The sequence below is a fragment of the Nylanderia fulva genome, unplaced genomic scaffold (assembly GCF_048542155.1).
Source record: "Nylanderia fulva isolate GAGA-0341 unplaced genomic scaffold, ASM4854215v1 Scaffold22, whole genome shotgun sequence".
Classification (NCBI taxonomy): Eukaryota; Metazoa; Arthropoda; class Insecta; order Hymenoptera; family Formicidae; genus Nylanderia; species Nylanderia fulva.
In genome coordinates this window covers 118,803-132,877 of record NW_028190285.1, presented here as the reverse complement: position 1 = coordinate 132,877, position 14,075 = coordinate 118,803, and the positions used below count along the sequence as shown (strand labels likewise).

At 30.4% G+C, this 14,075-nt stretch overlaps 1 protein-coding gene and 1 long non-coding RNA gene across 3 annotated transcripts in view; one reads left to right on the top strand and one right to left on the bottom strand.

Moving 5' to 3' along the window:
* KCNQ (KCNQ potassium channel) overlaps positions 1-10,037 on the bottom strand; it is a 78,363-nt gene extending 68,326 nt beyond the window's left edge. The window contains exons 1-2 of one of the 2 annotated variants that reach the window (XM_085482872.1): positions 9,320-10,037; positions 933-1,291 (exon numbers count right to left, since the gene is read on the bottom strand). In XM_085482872.1, the coding sequence (XP_085338998.1) occupies positions 933-1,026 (94 nt within the window). In that variant the 5' untranslated portion in view covers positions 1,027-1,291; positions 9,320-10,037. The remainder of the gene's footprint in view (positions 1-932; positions 1,292-9,319) is intronic. The other variant, XM_085482871.1, reaches the window with a different exon arrangement.
* Positions 8,694-12,151, top strand: LOC146723199 (uncharacterized). Its single transcript, XR_014924693.1, has 2 exons — positions 8,694-10,150; positions 10,350-12,151. It is a non-coding gene; the product is annotated as an uncharacterized LOC146723199 (long non-coding RNA).
* Positions 12,152-14,075: the final 1,924 nt, after the last annotated feature.

Below are 14,075 nucleotides of genomic sequence, written 5' to 3'. Positions count from 1 at the left end.
TTTATATCATGCCTGTGCACATATATAATTTGCGTATCTGAATATAACAATACTATTGTAAAAAATAAAAAAAAGAATAAACCTTATATTAGTGAACGAGTAAATATTAGCAAAAAAGAAATAAAGCGAGATGAAAAATTACATTCTTTATATTCTCTCAGATTCCTACAAAAGGAAATGTTCACTACTGTATAAAAGAAACAGCCGACATGTTCGTACATTCATCATATAGAACTACAATCTGACAAGTCCAATGATAAATATCCTTCTTTGATTCGTCCCTGACAAAAAACACGCATCCACATCAACATCAAACAATGGTCGCACATGCAAGAGGAAAAAATATACGCACGAGATGTTTGTACGGTATATTTCGAATTGATTTTCTCGAAATCGAATAATACATTTTGGTTATTGTTGCTTGAAAAAAAAATATATACAAATTTTAGGGGAAAAAATGCATCGAATTAGTATTAAAGAGAAAACATACGCGATAATATAATAAATAAATTGCTACAACAAAATAAAACAATTTCCTACTAATCTCTTTCTTATGAAAATTATTTATGATTTTGTCTGCACGCTCGTTCATTGACGACTGATCTTGTATTGTGTACACTTCTTATTATACATTTATGTTAATATCTGAAAATTCGATATTTTTGTATGTGTTTCTTATATCGACACTGATATGAAAATAAACAAAGAAATCGTTTAAATTGTCTTACAGTTATATTTTCTCTTTTTCTGTAAATACCGTCTTTTCGTTCAAAAATAAGAAGAACATAAACAAGACATTTCAACCTGTTTCGCTGTACAATAACATATATTTCATTCTTTAGTTATAATTGGAAATAAACCTGGCGCACAAGTTACGAATGATTTCTTATCTCTGTATTAATAATGATAGATAGAAAAGAAGTGAAACTCACCTGTCCTGGAGGGTGGAAGTAATAATCCCTGAACCTCCTCCAGGGGCATGGCGTGTCCGTGATGATCTCGGTAATGATGAGAACGGTCTCTCATACCGCCTCCTGACTGCAACAGTCGCGCGCGTTTTCACGACGTTCCTCGCTAGATAGCGAGAATCGTTGTCAGAGATTAGATTCGGGACCGAAACCGGGAGCAGGAAGCTGGGCGAGTCCTGAGGGACCCCTGCTGATAATGATGGACGGTGATTGAGCGTCATCGCCCCGCCGTCGCAATTAAGACCATGCCCAGATCACCAAGATCGGGCAATTCGCCAACTTGCGTCAGTAAGGCCTGGTCGATTGTCGTTTTTACTCTTCTGCTAAGAACAAGATTTATTGCAAGTGAAATAATATACAAATACGCAAGAGAAATTTTTAATTAATTGAATCTCGATATGCAAAATATTATATTAACTTTACAAGATACAAATTTTCAAAGTTTAGAATAAAAATAATAATATTTTCAAGCAATACATATTTACCGATATTATATGACATTTTTGCTAGAAACAGTGTCGCGTTGTTTCAAAAAGAATAACAATAAAAATCATTTTTTATAATTAAATAAATTAGTTTATATAATTATTAGATTATATAATTACTTTAAAAATTGGATTTTTGTTCCTATTAAAGTTTAGTGAAATAGAAAGAACATTTAATGATTCATAATAACTTTCTATGTCTCATTTTATATAACCGCGATTAAGTTAGAAATATCCTAGTAATCGATCGACGTCGTGAATGTATCCACGCTGCTTTAAAAATTGAGAAATTAATTTCACACAATAGCTGCTGAACAATAAAATATCATAATTAATTTTCTCTGTGTCTGCATTACAATGAACACAAGAGAACAAAGAAACATCCTTTTGGCATAAATCGCGTGATTCGTCATTTATCTAACTTTACTTGTGCTCAAATTTCGTGGTCGATGTACTCCGCCTGTTCGTAACAGAATATGGTATTGTTTGAGGGGTTGTTGCCAAAGTAACAAACAGCGAGGAATATTAATAACAATAAACTTGAAATTTTTTATTTTTTTCTTCGAAAGGACTATAATAATTATATTATATAATTTTATAAATTTTCCACACTTTGTAATTTAATCTTCATTTCTTAAAAAAAGATTAATTTAAAATTGAGAATAATTAATTCTTCAATAAATGTACAGATTTTTGTTTAAAATTTTTTTTCGATTAATCCTGTTCGAATCAGCGTTATCTTAACGCGTCTCTCTCGTTGATTAATTATGCAGTTTTCTCAATCTGTGTTATATAGAAACGTCATATATTTTCTGTTTCCCGTCTGCATTACGTATACATATGCAATCATTAAGTGCGCACGTATCCCGTATGTTTGCTTATGGCATACATACATGCGTGTAATATCGTAGATCGATAGCCGACGTGTCTCGGTTAGTGGGTCTAGTTCGCAAGAATTATATAGTTGTCATATAGACATGCGATTCGCGACTCGATTGTGTTTCCTAACCCCGACGTTATCACGTCGTATATACCTGATACTTATTTTTTTTCCTCCTTTTTTTTCACAACTTTCTCCTCCTACGCTGTCGTCGTGAACGAGTTGCTGATTACTGCGGAAAATATGAATACTTCAACATACAGTAGGGGAATACGCGAGCAATATCGCGGTAATTGTTTCAAAGCAAGCAAATCACAGTTTTCATTTATTACTCTGTAATAACTCGAACTAGTAATTTTTTTAATCCTTAAAATTCTAAATTAATTATATTGTTCGCATATAATACAAATATATAAAAATTACTAATTTTTAGCATCTTTTACGTGAATTCTAAGAGAAAAACCTTACTTAATTAGAAATTGTAGAATCTAGATTTTTATTTTCTTTTTTTAATTCGTTCACTTTAAAAAAATTTCATTTATTTTTTACAAAATTTATATTGTACACATACTCACACATAGAAAACATTCTTTTTATCTTTTGCTAAAAAGACATGTAAACAAATTGATATTCTCTTTCGATTTCGTTAAAATATAATATTATTGTAAAAATTTTTTTATGTATACTTTCTTAATATATAATTAATATATTATTTTTAATATTGACGCTAAAATAATATATTCACACAATTCCTATATGGTTGCATTGAATTAAAATGAATGTAACGATATGAAGGTGTAATGTTCAATTATTGAAAATAACAACTTGCAAGTCTCTCTTGTTTGATTAAATGAAAATTTATAGATTGATGCGAGACTCATTGCTTACATAAATCATTTTCAGCGGACGTAGGCTAGTGTGGTCTTTCTTTGCCCGTTCGACAGAAGCTATTTATCAAAGTGCCTTTGGAAAATTTCTGGAAACGAAACGGCATTGCCCACAACCTTTAATCTCGGTCATATCCCTCCTCTCTATCCATAAAAAATATTCATAAAAAAATATCTGGTAGAGAGTTCAATAATTTATCATACACTCACATACATTAATTTAAATAAATGTACATGTGTAGAAATTGCACGGTTGTACCATCGTTTTCGATAAATATACTTTTTGATAAATATCAAATATATTTTCGCAATAATGAAAACTTATATTTTCATATATAAACATATTATTCTTCATTTATTTATTTCATTTATTTCAATTTTAACTTCAATATTAGCTTCTCTCAAAAATAGTTAATAAATTTTTCCATGTGTGAATATAAGTGAAAAATGTAGAATTAAATTTGTTTTTTTTTTGTATCAAATTTAACTTATAAAAAAATTGATTTTGATTCAATGATTGGACTTATTGACTTTAATATTTTTAAATTCTTTTATATTTACTTTATTTTAAATTAATTATAGAGATGCAAATGCAATGTAATTGAATGTAACTTAACAGATGTTAGAAAATATAATATAGTTTTACGAAAAATGAAAAGAAATAATATGAAATGTAACTATCGTGCGAAATATAATTTATGAAATGTATAATTTAGAAATCGTTGATTAAAATTTGTCTGGCAAAAAATGATATCTTCAAAGGGCATCGTGTTAAAAGCACTTGCGTGTTAAAAAGAACTTAATGATACGATGCTGAAGAAAACATTTTATCATAATTACAGAAAAATTAATTTTAAAAAATTTATTGAACAACATATCAGCAATTTCTACTGCTTTTTACGAATAAGGTAACTGCTGCTAACAACTGCGCCAAAAGAATTTAATTTTTAATACATGAATTGATCCGCTGTTATAATACAACCTGCGTAAAAGTTGTCGCTTATAGCACTTGTTACTCAATAGCTTTGACTATCCGATTATTCTTAATATTTTCGTAAGCCGTTCATTCTACAGTGTTTTAATTAAAAAACTGCGTTTAACTTTGTGGAAAAGATTGTTTCTTACTAAAGATCCAGTATCAAAAGGATTTAAGGCCACTTAAAAATGTAATTGTTTGTTATTATCGAGAAAAATGTATATGTTAATAAAACTGAATATTAATCTTTCTAATTAATAAATCGAAATAGAAATAATAAAATAATTCTCAATTTTATGAACAATTTTTTCTAGTTTAAGTTCTTTTCACTATATTGTATATTAATATTCATTGCATATTAATATTCATGCAATTTAGTCAGAAATTCTATGCAATTTAATCAGAAATTCGGAATTTATTTATAAAATTAATTATTTGATTGTTTCCCAATATATTCAAAGTTAGAACTGTTCAGACATAAAAAAATTTAAACAAAAATAATACAAAATAATCTATTTTGATTCATTTTCTTCTTAGAATAAACATTACCTAATTTAAATTAATACAATTGTCGCTCGTATATTGAAAACAAAGTGATAAATATAAGGCCAACTTATCGAGCTGAATATTCGAGATGTTCAGTCAACTACCATTTATTACATGTATAAATTATAAAACTACAGTCATTATATTAAAACTAACGCAAATTACAATCATTCTATAAACGTTTCGACCGCACGCGGTCTTCTTCAGTATAATTATTGAAATATAAATTCTTACAATTCACATAATATCGAAATTTAATTATAGTTATTCAGAATCAAATGAGCTGTCTTTCTGTATTGTTGGTTTGTTATGTGTCATCCTTAATAACTGTTAATAAGTAGCAAAATTGTCAAGAAGAACGATGATAGGTAAGCATACTACCAATTGTAGGGAATACATATTATAATTTGGACATTCGTTGATCGGTAATTTTTTATTAATCGCAGCGCCTACGGAACGGGTTAATTTCTCGCATATTAACGATGAAACTATCCGAGATCTGAACAAAATCAGGGATCATATCGAGGCGAACATTGTTGGACAGGACGGATTGAAACACGCGTTAATTGCTCAAAAACTCTTGATTCTGAATAACTATAATTAAATTTCGATATTATGTGAATTGTAAGAATTTATATTTCAATAATTATACTGAAGAAGACCGCGTGCGGTCGAAACGTTTATAGAATGATTGTAATTTGCGTTAGTTTTAATATAATGACTGTAGTTTTATAATTTATACATGTAATAAATGGTAGTTGACTGAACATCTCGAATATTCAGCTCGATAAGTTGGCCTTATATTTATCACTTTATTACCTAATTTATTTATGCTATTTGATATAAATTTAAATTCAAACTATTATAACTTCCAAGTTTATAAAAGATTTAAATAATTTAAAATTCGAGCTTAAAGTTCAAACTGTTTCAATTGTTAGGTCATTGGAAAATTACAATTTAAAATTCAAGCTCGAAGTTTAAACTGTTTCAATTGTTAGGTCATTGGAAAATTCCGAGCTCTATTTGCGAGATAAAGATCCACAAGCTATCTCTTTCGTGACAATATTCGTGACGTGCTATGTTTAACTATTTTAGTCAATGGCGAAAGGTTCCACTGACATTTTCCTCATTTTCATTTGGCGTCATGAGGCACCTTTTACGCGTAAAATAATGTCAAATAATAATTTAAAATACAAAAATATTTTTTTTAAATTTTAATTCGTATATCAATGTCATTTATTATAATATGTATAAAATAATGTAATAGTGTACTATATAATTCTCTTTTTCTTCCTCTTCTCTTTCTTTTTCTCTTTTACTTGGAACGTCACTTAGTTTTCTTTTTTTATAATTTGATGAAAGGTAGATAAGATGTTAAAAAATACAACGTGAATCATCTTGTCGGACATAATAATGTTAAATTTCGAGTATTATATCGGATTTAATAAGAAAGAAAGAAAGAGAAAAAAAGACACAGAAAAGATTTCAATGCAAGTAAATTGATATGCTAATATTAAAAAAAAATATTCAAATTTGTCAATGCCTATATAATACAATGATTTAAATTAATTTAAAAACAATGAGAAGCAAATTTTTATATAATTTTATTTTCTTTTATAATATTAATGTGAGAATAATCGATTTTATTATTTTATTTTATCATTCTTATTCATTTGTCTTAAATATTTTTTTAAAGTTTAAGTGCTCTTTAATTCATGTATTTTAGTACTTATTGTTTAATTTACACTTTCTTCGAAAAATATTAATATCTTATATTATAATTACTTTAATTTTCAAGGCTCATAAGAGTAAATGCAAGATCAAAATATAATAGAATGAAATCAATTCGAACATGTAACAATGATTTGAGAAATTTCAATGACGATTGATCAAATGGAAAGAACGACAAACATTATTATAATCATTCGTTGTTCTGATATTTATATAATCGTAGTCTAAAATTTTTTAAATCATATACATTCTCGTTATACATTTATGTTCAAGAAATAGTTTCTTCGTGCTGCATTTTAATTGCAAATTTTTCGAACTTGAATGCAACACAGTTTGAACTGATAACAGAAAATATTCAACATATGTATTTCCTCTTTTTTAATCTTATCAAAAATGATTCAAAAACAAAAAAAGATATTTAAAAATCACTGATGAATACACATATGTACTCGTATATATACATATATTCATATAGTCGCGTGATACTCTGTCTTTTTTGCACCCTTTATCGCGTGCACCTAGTTTGACTCATGTTTGATTATGTCGATTAATGAGTATTTTAATATTTTAGTAGTTATTTCAAATAAAATAACATGTTTTAGTGTATGTTTTATTCGGAGATTTTACAAAAACACACAAACATAATTTTTAATTAAAAAAAAATAAAAAAATTTGACATAAAAAGAAAATTGACGCAATTAATCCCAATTAAAAGCCCTTAAAATTCCTACTACTCTTTTTAAATATTTTTTAATACAGAATATGCGAATCATTTTCTTTGATTTATAGAAAACAAATTATAATACATTTAATTTACTACTCCATTTTCATGCAAACATATTGCATATTTTCTTATTGCACATTTCGACAACCTTTATTCAATAACATAAAAATAATTGAGGACTTTCAATTTTAATAACGCAAAATTATTATTAATAACGTAAGCTATCCTCGTGAAAATTCGTTTGCACAGTGCTTGTTATCATATTTTTCTGAGAGCATATTATACGCCAGAGCGAATAATTACGTACGTATGCAATTATATGTTCTTTGTGTATTCTTTGTGCAGAAGCGCCAAAGCTCTGAAATAATGCGGAAAGTAGGCTAATCCGTAGCTTGATATTTTAGACTACAAAGAATGCAGCCAACAAAAAAATGAACCAAGCAGAGGACAAATAGGACAAGAGCAATCACTTCGTTCTTTAGCAAGCGCAAAAAAAGATGCACTCTTTTCCTCCTTCTTTTTTTTACCATAAGACTTAATTAAACAGTAGCATGAAATAGAGAAATATATATCCGGCAAAGAGTTAATTCGAGACATAAAAAGTCCGTTACTTCGTCGCAATCAAAAAGGACAGTGTAAATATCCGGTAAGAAATCGATGTAATTAGCGAATATTACTAATTGTAAGATGCATAAAACGAAAAATGGGTGTGACAGATATTTGAAGGCAAATAACGCGAGAACGTGAAAATATCGAATTGAAACGGAAAAGTTATTCATAGTGCAAGCACAACCAAATATTTTCCAACTGTTAATGTCAATTTCGTGTTTTTTTTTCATTTTCTGTTTGCGCAAACACACTCGTATAGAATTGATAGACGTACCAATACGTAAACATGAAAATGACATATGAGTATCTATAAAAATATCGTAATAAAATATACTGATCATTAAAAATTCCATCAATGAATTTATAAAAAAGTTAAACTATCCAATTTTTTTATCCAATCGTAACAATCACGAATCAATTGAATCGTGAGTTGAAATTTTGAATAGTTATTTTGCTTTTATTATAAAAGTTCGATAGTAATCAATATCAATAATGACTAATTAACGCTTAATAATTAATCACGATTGATGATGAATAATCATGATTGTAAATGCAGAAACAACAAATATCCTATTGTCAGAACGTGAATTATTAGATTGAACAACACACACAAAAGCGCACACTATGCTGCGACCGAAAAGCTATTGTTTCCTTTCACGCCGAGATTATTCAGCGTTAATTATCTTCTTCACTGCAAACGTAATAAGAGAAGCGAGACATTGTCAGTCTTCGCACGATGTTTCTTTTTGCAAACGACGACTTGGCGTGTATATATCGCGTGACGTGAGTCACGAAAAAAATCGTTTCGTCATGCTGTTTCGGCACAATCTTGTAATCCTATGGAAGTATATGTATGTATATTAAAGATTAGAACGACCGATATTACAGGAGTGCGAATAGTTTATCTTATCCAAGTATCTAAGCTCTGCGATCTTCACGCCTTATGTATGCACACACGCAGCATGTCGTGTCGTTTTCTCATATAAGTAATCCTATAAATAAACTTTTCTATCTCAAAAGAAGATAAAAGTGCAAAAAAAATTGTCTGTCGCGAGCAAAAATACTCAACATTTTTCAAGTTTTCTTATGTCTGTGTTATAAACGTGAAGAAGTGATTTGCGAGGAACAACTTAATGTTTATCTGAACCGGTGCTAATTTCATGAATAAAATGGATCGAAACAACGATTTCAATCTTTACGCTCGACCATTACACAAACTCTAGTATCACAGACACGAGTAAGTTAACTCGGAATCGACCTTGAAATACGACTAGAAGTGACTTGTTAAAGGAATCAAAATATTTAACACAAGAAGCTTCATCGACGCGAATAAACATTTCATTAGTATACTTATTATGATACAGATTAATCGACTCATTCACGATATCGATCGAATATGATAATTGACAATTGCACCAATTAACATCAACATCAAATCAATATTGACAATCAAAATCAAAATTGAAATACCTTTACAAGATATAAATAAATGGTCGAAATTTTGGAGTCGTACCTGTTGCAAGAAGAACCCAGATGCTCCCGGTTCGCACGTTGCTCCTAGGAATCCGTCTTCAAGAATGCCGAGGCTGATTGGTCCTCGGTGTGTCACTTCTTCCCCCGGACACGTCGCAGAAGACTCCGGACGATGATAAAGGATAAAGGTCGTGTGCTAGCTGGTCGGCGCTCCCGGTTCCGACTCACAACGTGACATTGATTCGCTCGTCGTGTTTTCGTGAGCAGGCGACCGCGATCGGTTCCGCGACGTCAGCTCCGTCGCAATCGGCGCGGAAATCAGCCACGGCCGAGACCGCACTTCCTGTCAGCTTCGTTCGCCAAGCGATAACGACGATAATGCACGCCTCGTATATATTTGCGTAGAAAATCGACACGTGTGTCGCGAGCGCCGTGACTCGTGAATGGTGACTCTTCTTATACACGTGTTATCCTTCCTTCTCGTGCGAGAAGCGAGAATAATCTTTCGAGCTTCCGAGCGTCGGAGAAAGGGGATTTCTGGGGGGATGATTGTCGTTGATTGTCGTTGATTGCCGTTGTTGCCAAAGAACCGAACGAACGCGGCGGCTCCGATCGGCACTGTCTTTTCCACGGCCAGAGAGGGAAGTTGTCCTGCGGCGCGACGGACGAGTCTGTGACAGGAGGAGTAACACGCGCGCCTCGGCGCACCGCGCACGTGCCGGCACGCAGCCCAGCACGACCAAGGGTGGCACAAACTGGGATTCGACTACTGATTCTGCCACTGTCAACAATCATTCGTTATTACATGTGCCATTTTTATCGACAGTTTATTTTTTAACAACTGCATGGTATAATTATAGTATAAAGTGAGGTAAAATGAGAAAAGAATAATTAATTAAAACGCTTAAAAAATTATATTCTAATGAAAAAATAGATTGTATAAGTGAATCCTTGTGAGAAGTCAAATAAACATTTTTAAAAAGAGAATACCGTTCTCTAAGAATATTTGAAGAAGAAAATTACAAAATAAGAAATAGAATTATTGATAATAACATTGATTTTGTTTACAGGATTAGAAGAGCACAAACATACTTTATTTTTTATTCTTCTCATTTGTGTAAATTTTGGGCAAGAAATGCGCAAAAACCTACCTTTCTTTTAAAGAGAAAGTAACAATCATGTAGACGCCCGAGGTGCATACGGCACTTTCAACCCCTAACGAGGGTCACGGTACGAGGTTACATGTTGAATCTACATGTAGACAGGGTTGCCAACTTTTCGATGATTCCATGATGGCAGGATTATTCGGCAAGTACCAACCCTCGCCCTGCAGGGGGTTGCTTGCAATCGCTTGATTGTCCGACGAGTCTTAGCTATAAACTGGCCAACGTGCGGTTTGCGCCGATTATAGATCGCTTTTGTATGACGCCGTTTTACTTTATTACTTGAACACGAGAGCACACGGCAAACACGTGACGTCACTCGTCGTTACATTCCAGCGCGCGACGCTTCCGCTTATCGATACGGTTTGAATTATCGATCGTCAACGAGGTCGAAATGCATAGAGTCCACCACGACCTCGGCAGTTTCGAACTAAAGTTTATTCTATGTCGTAGCCTTGATTGACAATGCGAGAGAATGTCGCTCGTTTTACACGATTGTTGTTTTATATTTACTCGGCGCTCTGAAATAAAATTCACTGAGAAATATGTCGTAAAAAAGAAGATAAATCTACAATAAACTATATATGCACATAAATCTCTTTACTCTTTCATATACAAAATATATTATACTACATATTATATTATTATGTATAATTCAATATCATTTTGAATATCAAATATATAATTTATTAGAATATAATACATAATACGTGTAAGTATGTATGTGTATGTGTAGTTGCGTGTGATTTAAAAATCTTGTTATCTAAAAATTGTTTAACTTTGTCTGAAAACAATGATTTATCAACACACGCAAGAATAAATTTTAAAAATATGCGAGATATAAAATTCTATTCATTTCATTCAATTTGCTAATATAAAAGAGATACTTTAAACACAAAATCCTTTGTAAATCTGTAATGTATACATTTATATAAAAATTTATATTAAAATATAATAGAAATAAAATTGGGTACACAACAAAACTGAATAATAATTGATGACATTGTGTCAGATCATATATTAACTCGATTTTCAGTCGAGATTCGATCCATTTCTGGAAGGTCGTAAAGACATTTGTCTGATATTTTCAAAGTATTTTATTACATAATATCTATACATGTATATATGCACATAAATATAGATCAAATATAACGCCACATATAATTGCATAGCTTATATAATTAAAATTAAATTTCAAATCTATATTTAAAAAAAATAGAGATTGTTATAAAGCTGGTTCAAATCAAAGTCGTAAAATTGTCATAAATCAACATTTTTTAAATGTATCGTATGTTAAAAATATAAATGTAAATGTATGTATTTTGAAGGTGAATTTGAAAATAAGCTCCCTTTCTCTTAACTGTGACGAAAAATTTCCAAAGCTTTAACAAAGTTCTGCCATCCTTCCTCAAAGTTCTCGTAATTTCACCTCATTATTTTATCGCAAAGGACGTCATATATTGGAGAGTCAAAATTCCAGTAGTTACTTCGTAATAAAGTTATGAGCTACGACTTATCAGAAAGGTCTATGTCGACGTTTACCGTCGCTCTGCTTACGTAATTGACAACATAAGTATATGCCTGCAAAGTATAGTAGTCAATATAGAATATATTGCCGTCAACCGCGAGAATGATTCATCTAAATATTGCCGCCAATAATACGCGATATATAACAATGTCGCGCACAATCACACGATTGCAATCAATTTGTCCGTCGAGCAAAACATCAGCTAGGTCATCAACAATGTAGAAAATCGTTACGTATAAGCATGTGACGTCGTGGTAACATCGTAAATGCAAAAGGATCATTATAATGTAATAACGTGTAATAATCACATGTGATGATTTGTTCGATTGTGATACAAGAATACATCGGCGAAATCCTCGAATTCCGCCACGTGTTTGTTTCGTTGATTGAACATCCGTAAAAAGTCAAATCACGAGGTTCACAAATATTTCATTTCGCGCTTTCAAGGTCGCGAAAAGACTGTCCAGTGATATCGTTATATCATCGACCAAGACCGCGTATTATTGTCATATTTCTTGCCGAGCATATAGTCGACTGAGATCGACAGCGTTGTCTCTTAAAGAAACTTTACATACATATGTACCACATCTCGTAATTTTTCAATGGTTATATATAGTTGTTTCATGAAGAGAGAGTTGGTCAAATATGAAATACACACACTGAAAACAATTATTTACAAAGCCCATTTTAAACGATACTTATATTCGCAACAAAATTCAAAATTTTTATTTATAATTTTATGTATCATATAATAAAGAAAACATTTGAAGAAGTAAAATAGCTTTAATTATTTAAAAAGGTATTTCTGCACATACGTCTATTTTTGCAACATTTTTAATTAAAATTTCCAGGAGAGACTTTTTTCGATTATAGTTATATATGATATATACTGGTACTTTTACAAGTGATAATATTTGTGCAATGTTGGTCATTAGTTGAAAGCCAAATACTGTTCCATATCTCACACATAATTAACGATATAAATTATGTACATTATGAAATCATATGTCGCGAGTGTATATATGTACCTATATATATAAAGCATGGAGTTAATGAGGCTGAATAATAATTTGCGGCTTTCAATAATTTATGATCATTTTTAAATATAAGCTCACATACTAACAATATGCATGGTAGTTGTTATTTAATAATTAATGAATCCTTTTCTCTAGTTTATATTATTTAAATAACATACATTTTAATTATAAATCTCTTTATAAATGATACCAGATATCATTTATTGTGCCTGTGACTTTTAAATAAATTATATTACTTGATATTTTTTAGTTATATCATAATTTTATTAATATTTTTGCAAAATTATTATTAACCATAAAGATTTATTTAAATAATACTGAAATAATAAAAAATATAATGTTATATTACATCGATAAAAGAATAATTAATTGCGTATAAATCAGATCTCTTTTCGAAATAATTTTTTTTTAAGAATAACATTCTAAAATATGGTTGTAATTAACAACAAAGGAAATCCAAATGTGATAAAGTATGATATTGATTCATCTCTTCTTATAAAATACATATGTTATTAAAATAAATGGCTATATAAAATTTTATAACCTACATGATTTTTATATATGTCCTCTCTCAAGTTTAAAAGATATATTTTTCACGTAAGAAATTTACAGTAATTAATTCCTTATCATTACTTAAGAAGTTCTTGGAAATTTTTGCAGGATATATACAGGCAATGCCTAGAGATCCGTGTTTCGATTAAGATAATGCCACGCGTGACAGTGAAAAACTGCAGAAATATAGCGCGAAATCGAAACATGCCTTGCCAAGATACAAAAGATAAATGCAATGTACTATGCATTTGATCTCGGCTCGATAAGGATGCAACTATTATCTTTGCAAAACAGGGAAACAATATTAATTCTGCAGAAAACAATAACGTGCCTTGTCAATTTTCTAGATACAATCGCTATCACATATAAAAGTTGATACGCTATTAATTATACAAATTATATTAAAATTGTTTCATAATTTAGATGTGTGTGTAGTTAATAAAATAGTTAAACTCCTTAAATGCAAAATTTAAAAATGTATATCTAATATATTCAAATATGTAAATTCCAAAATAT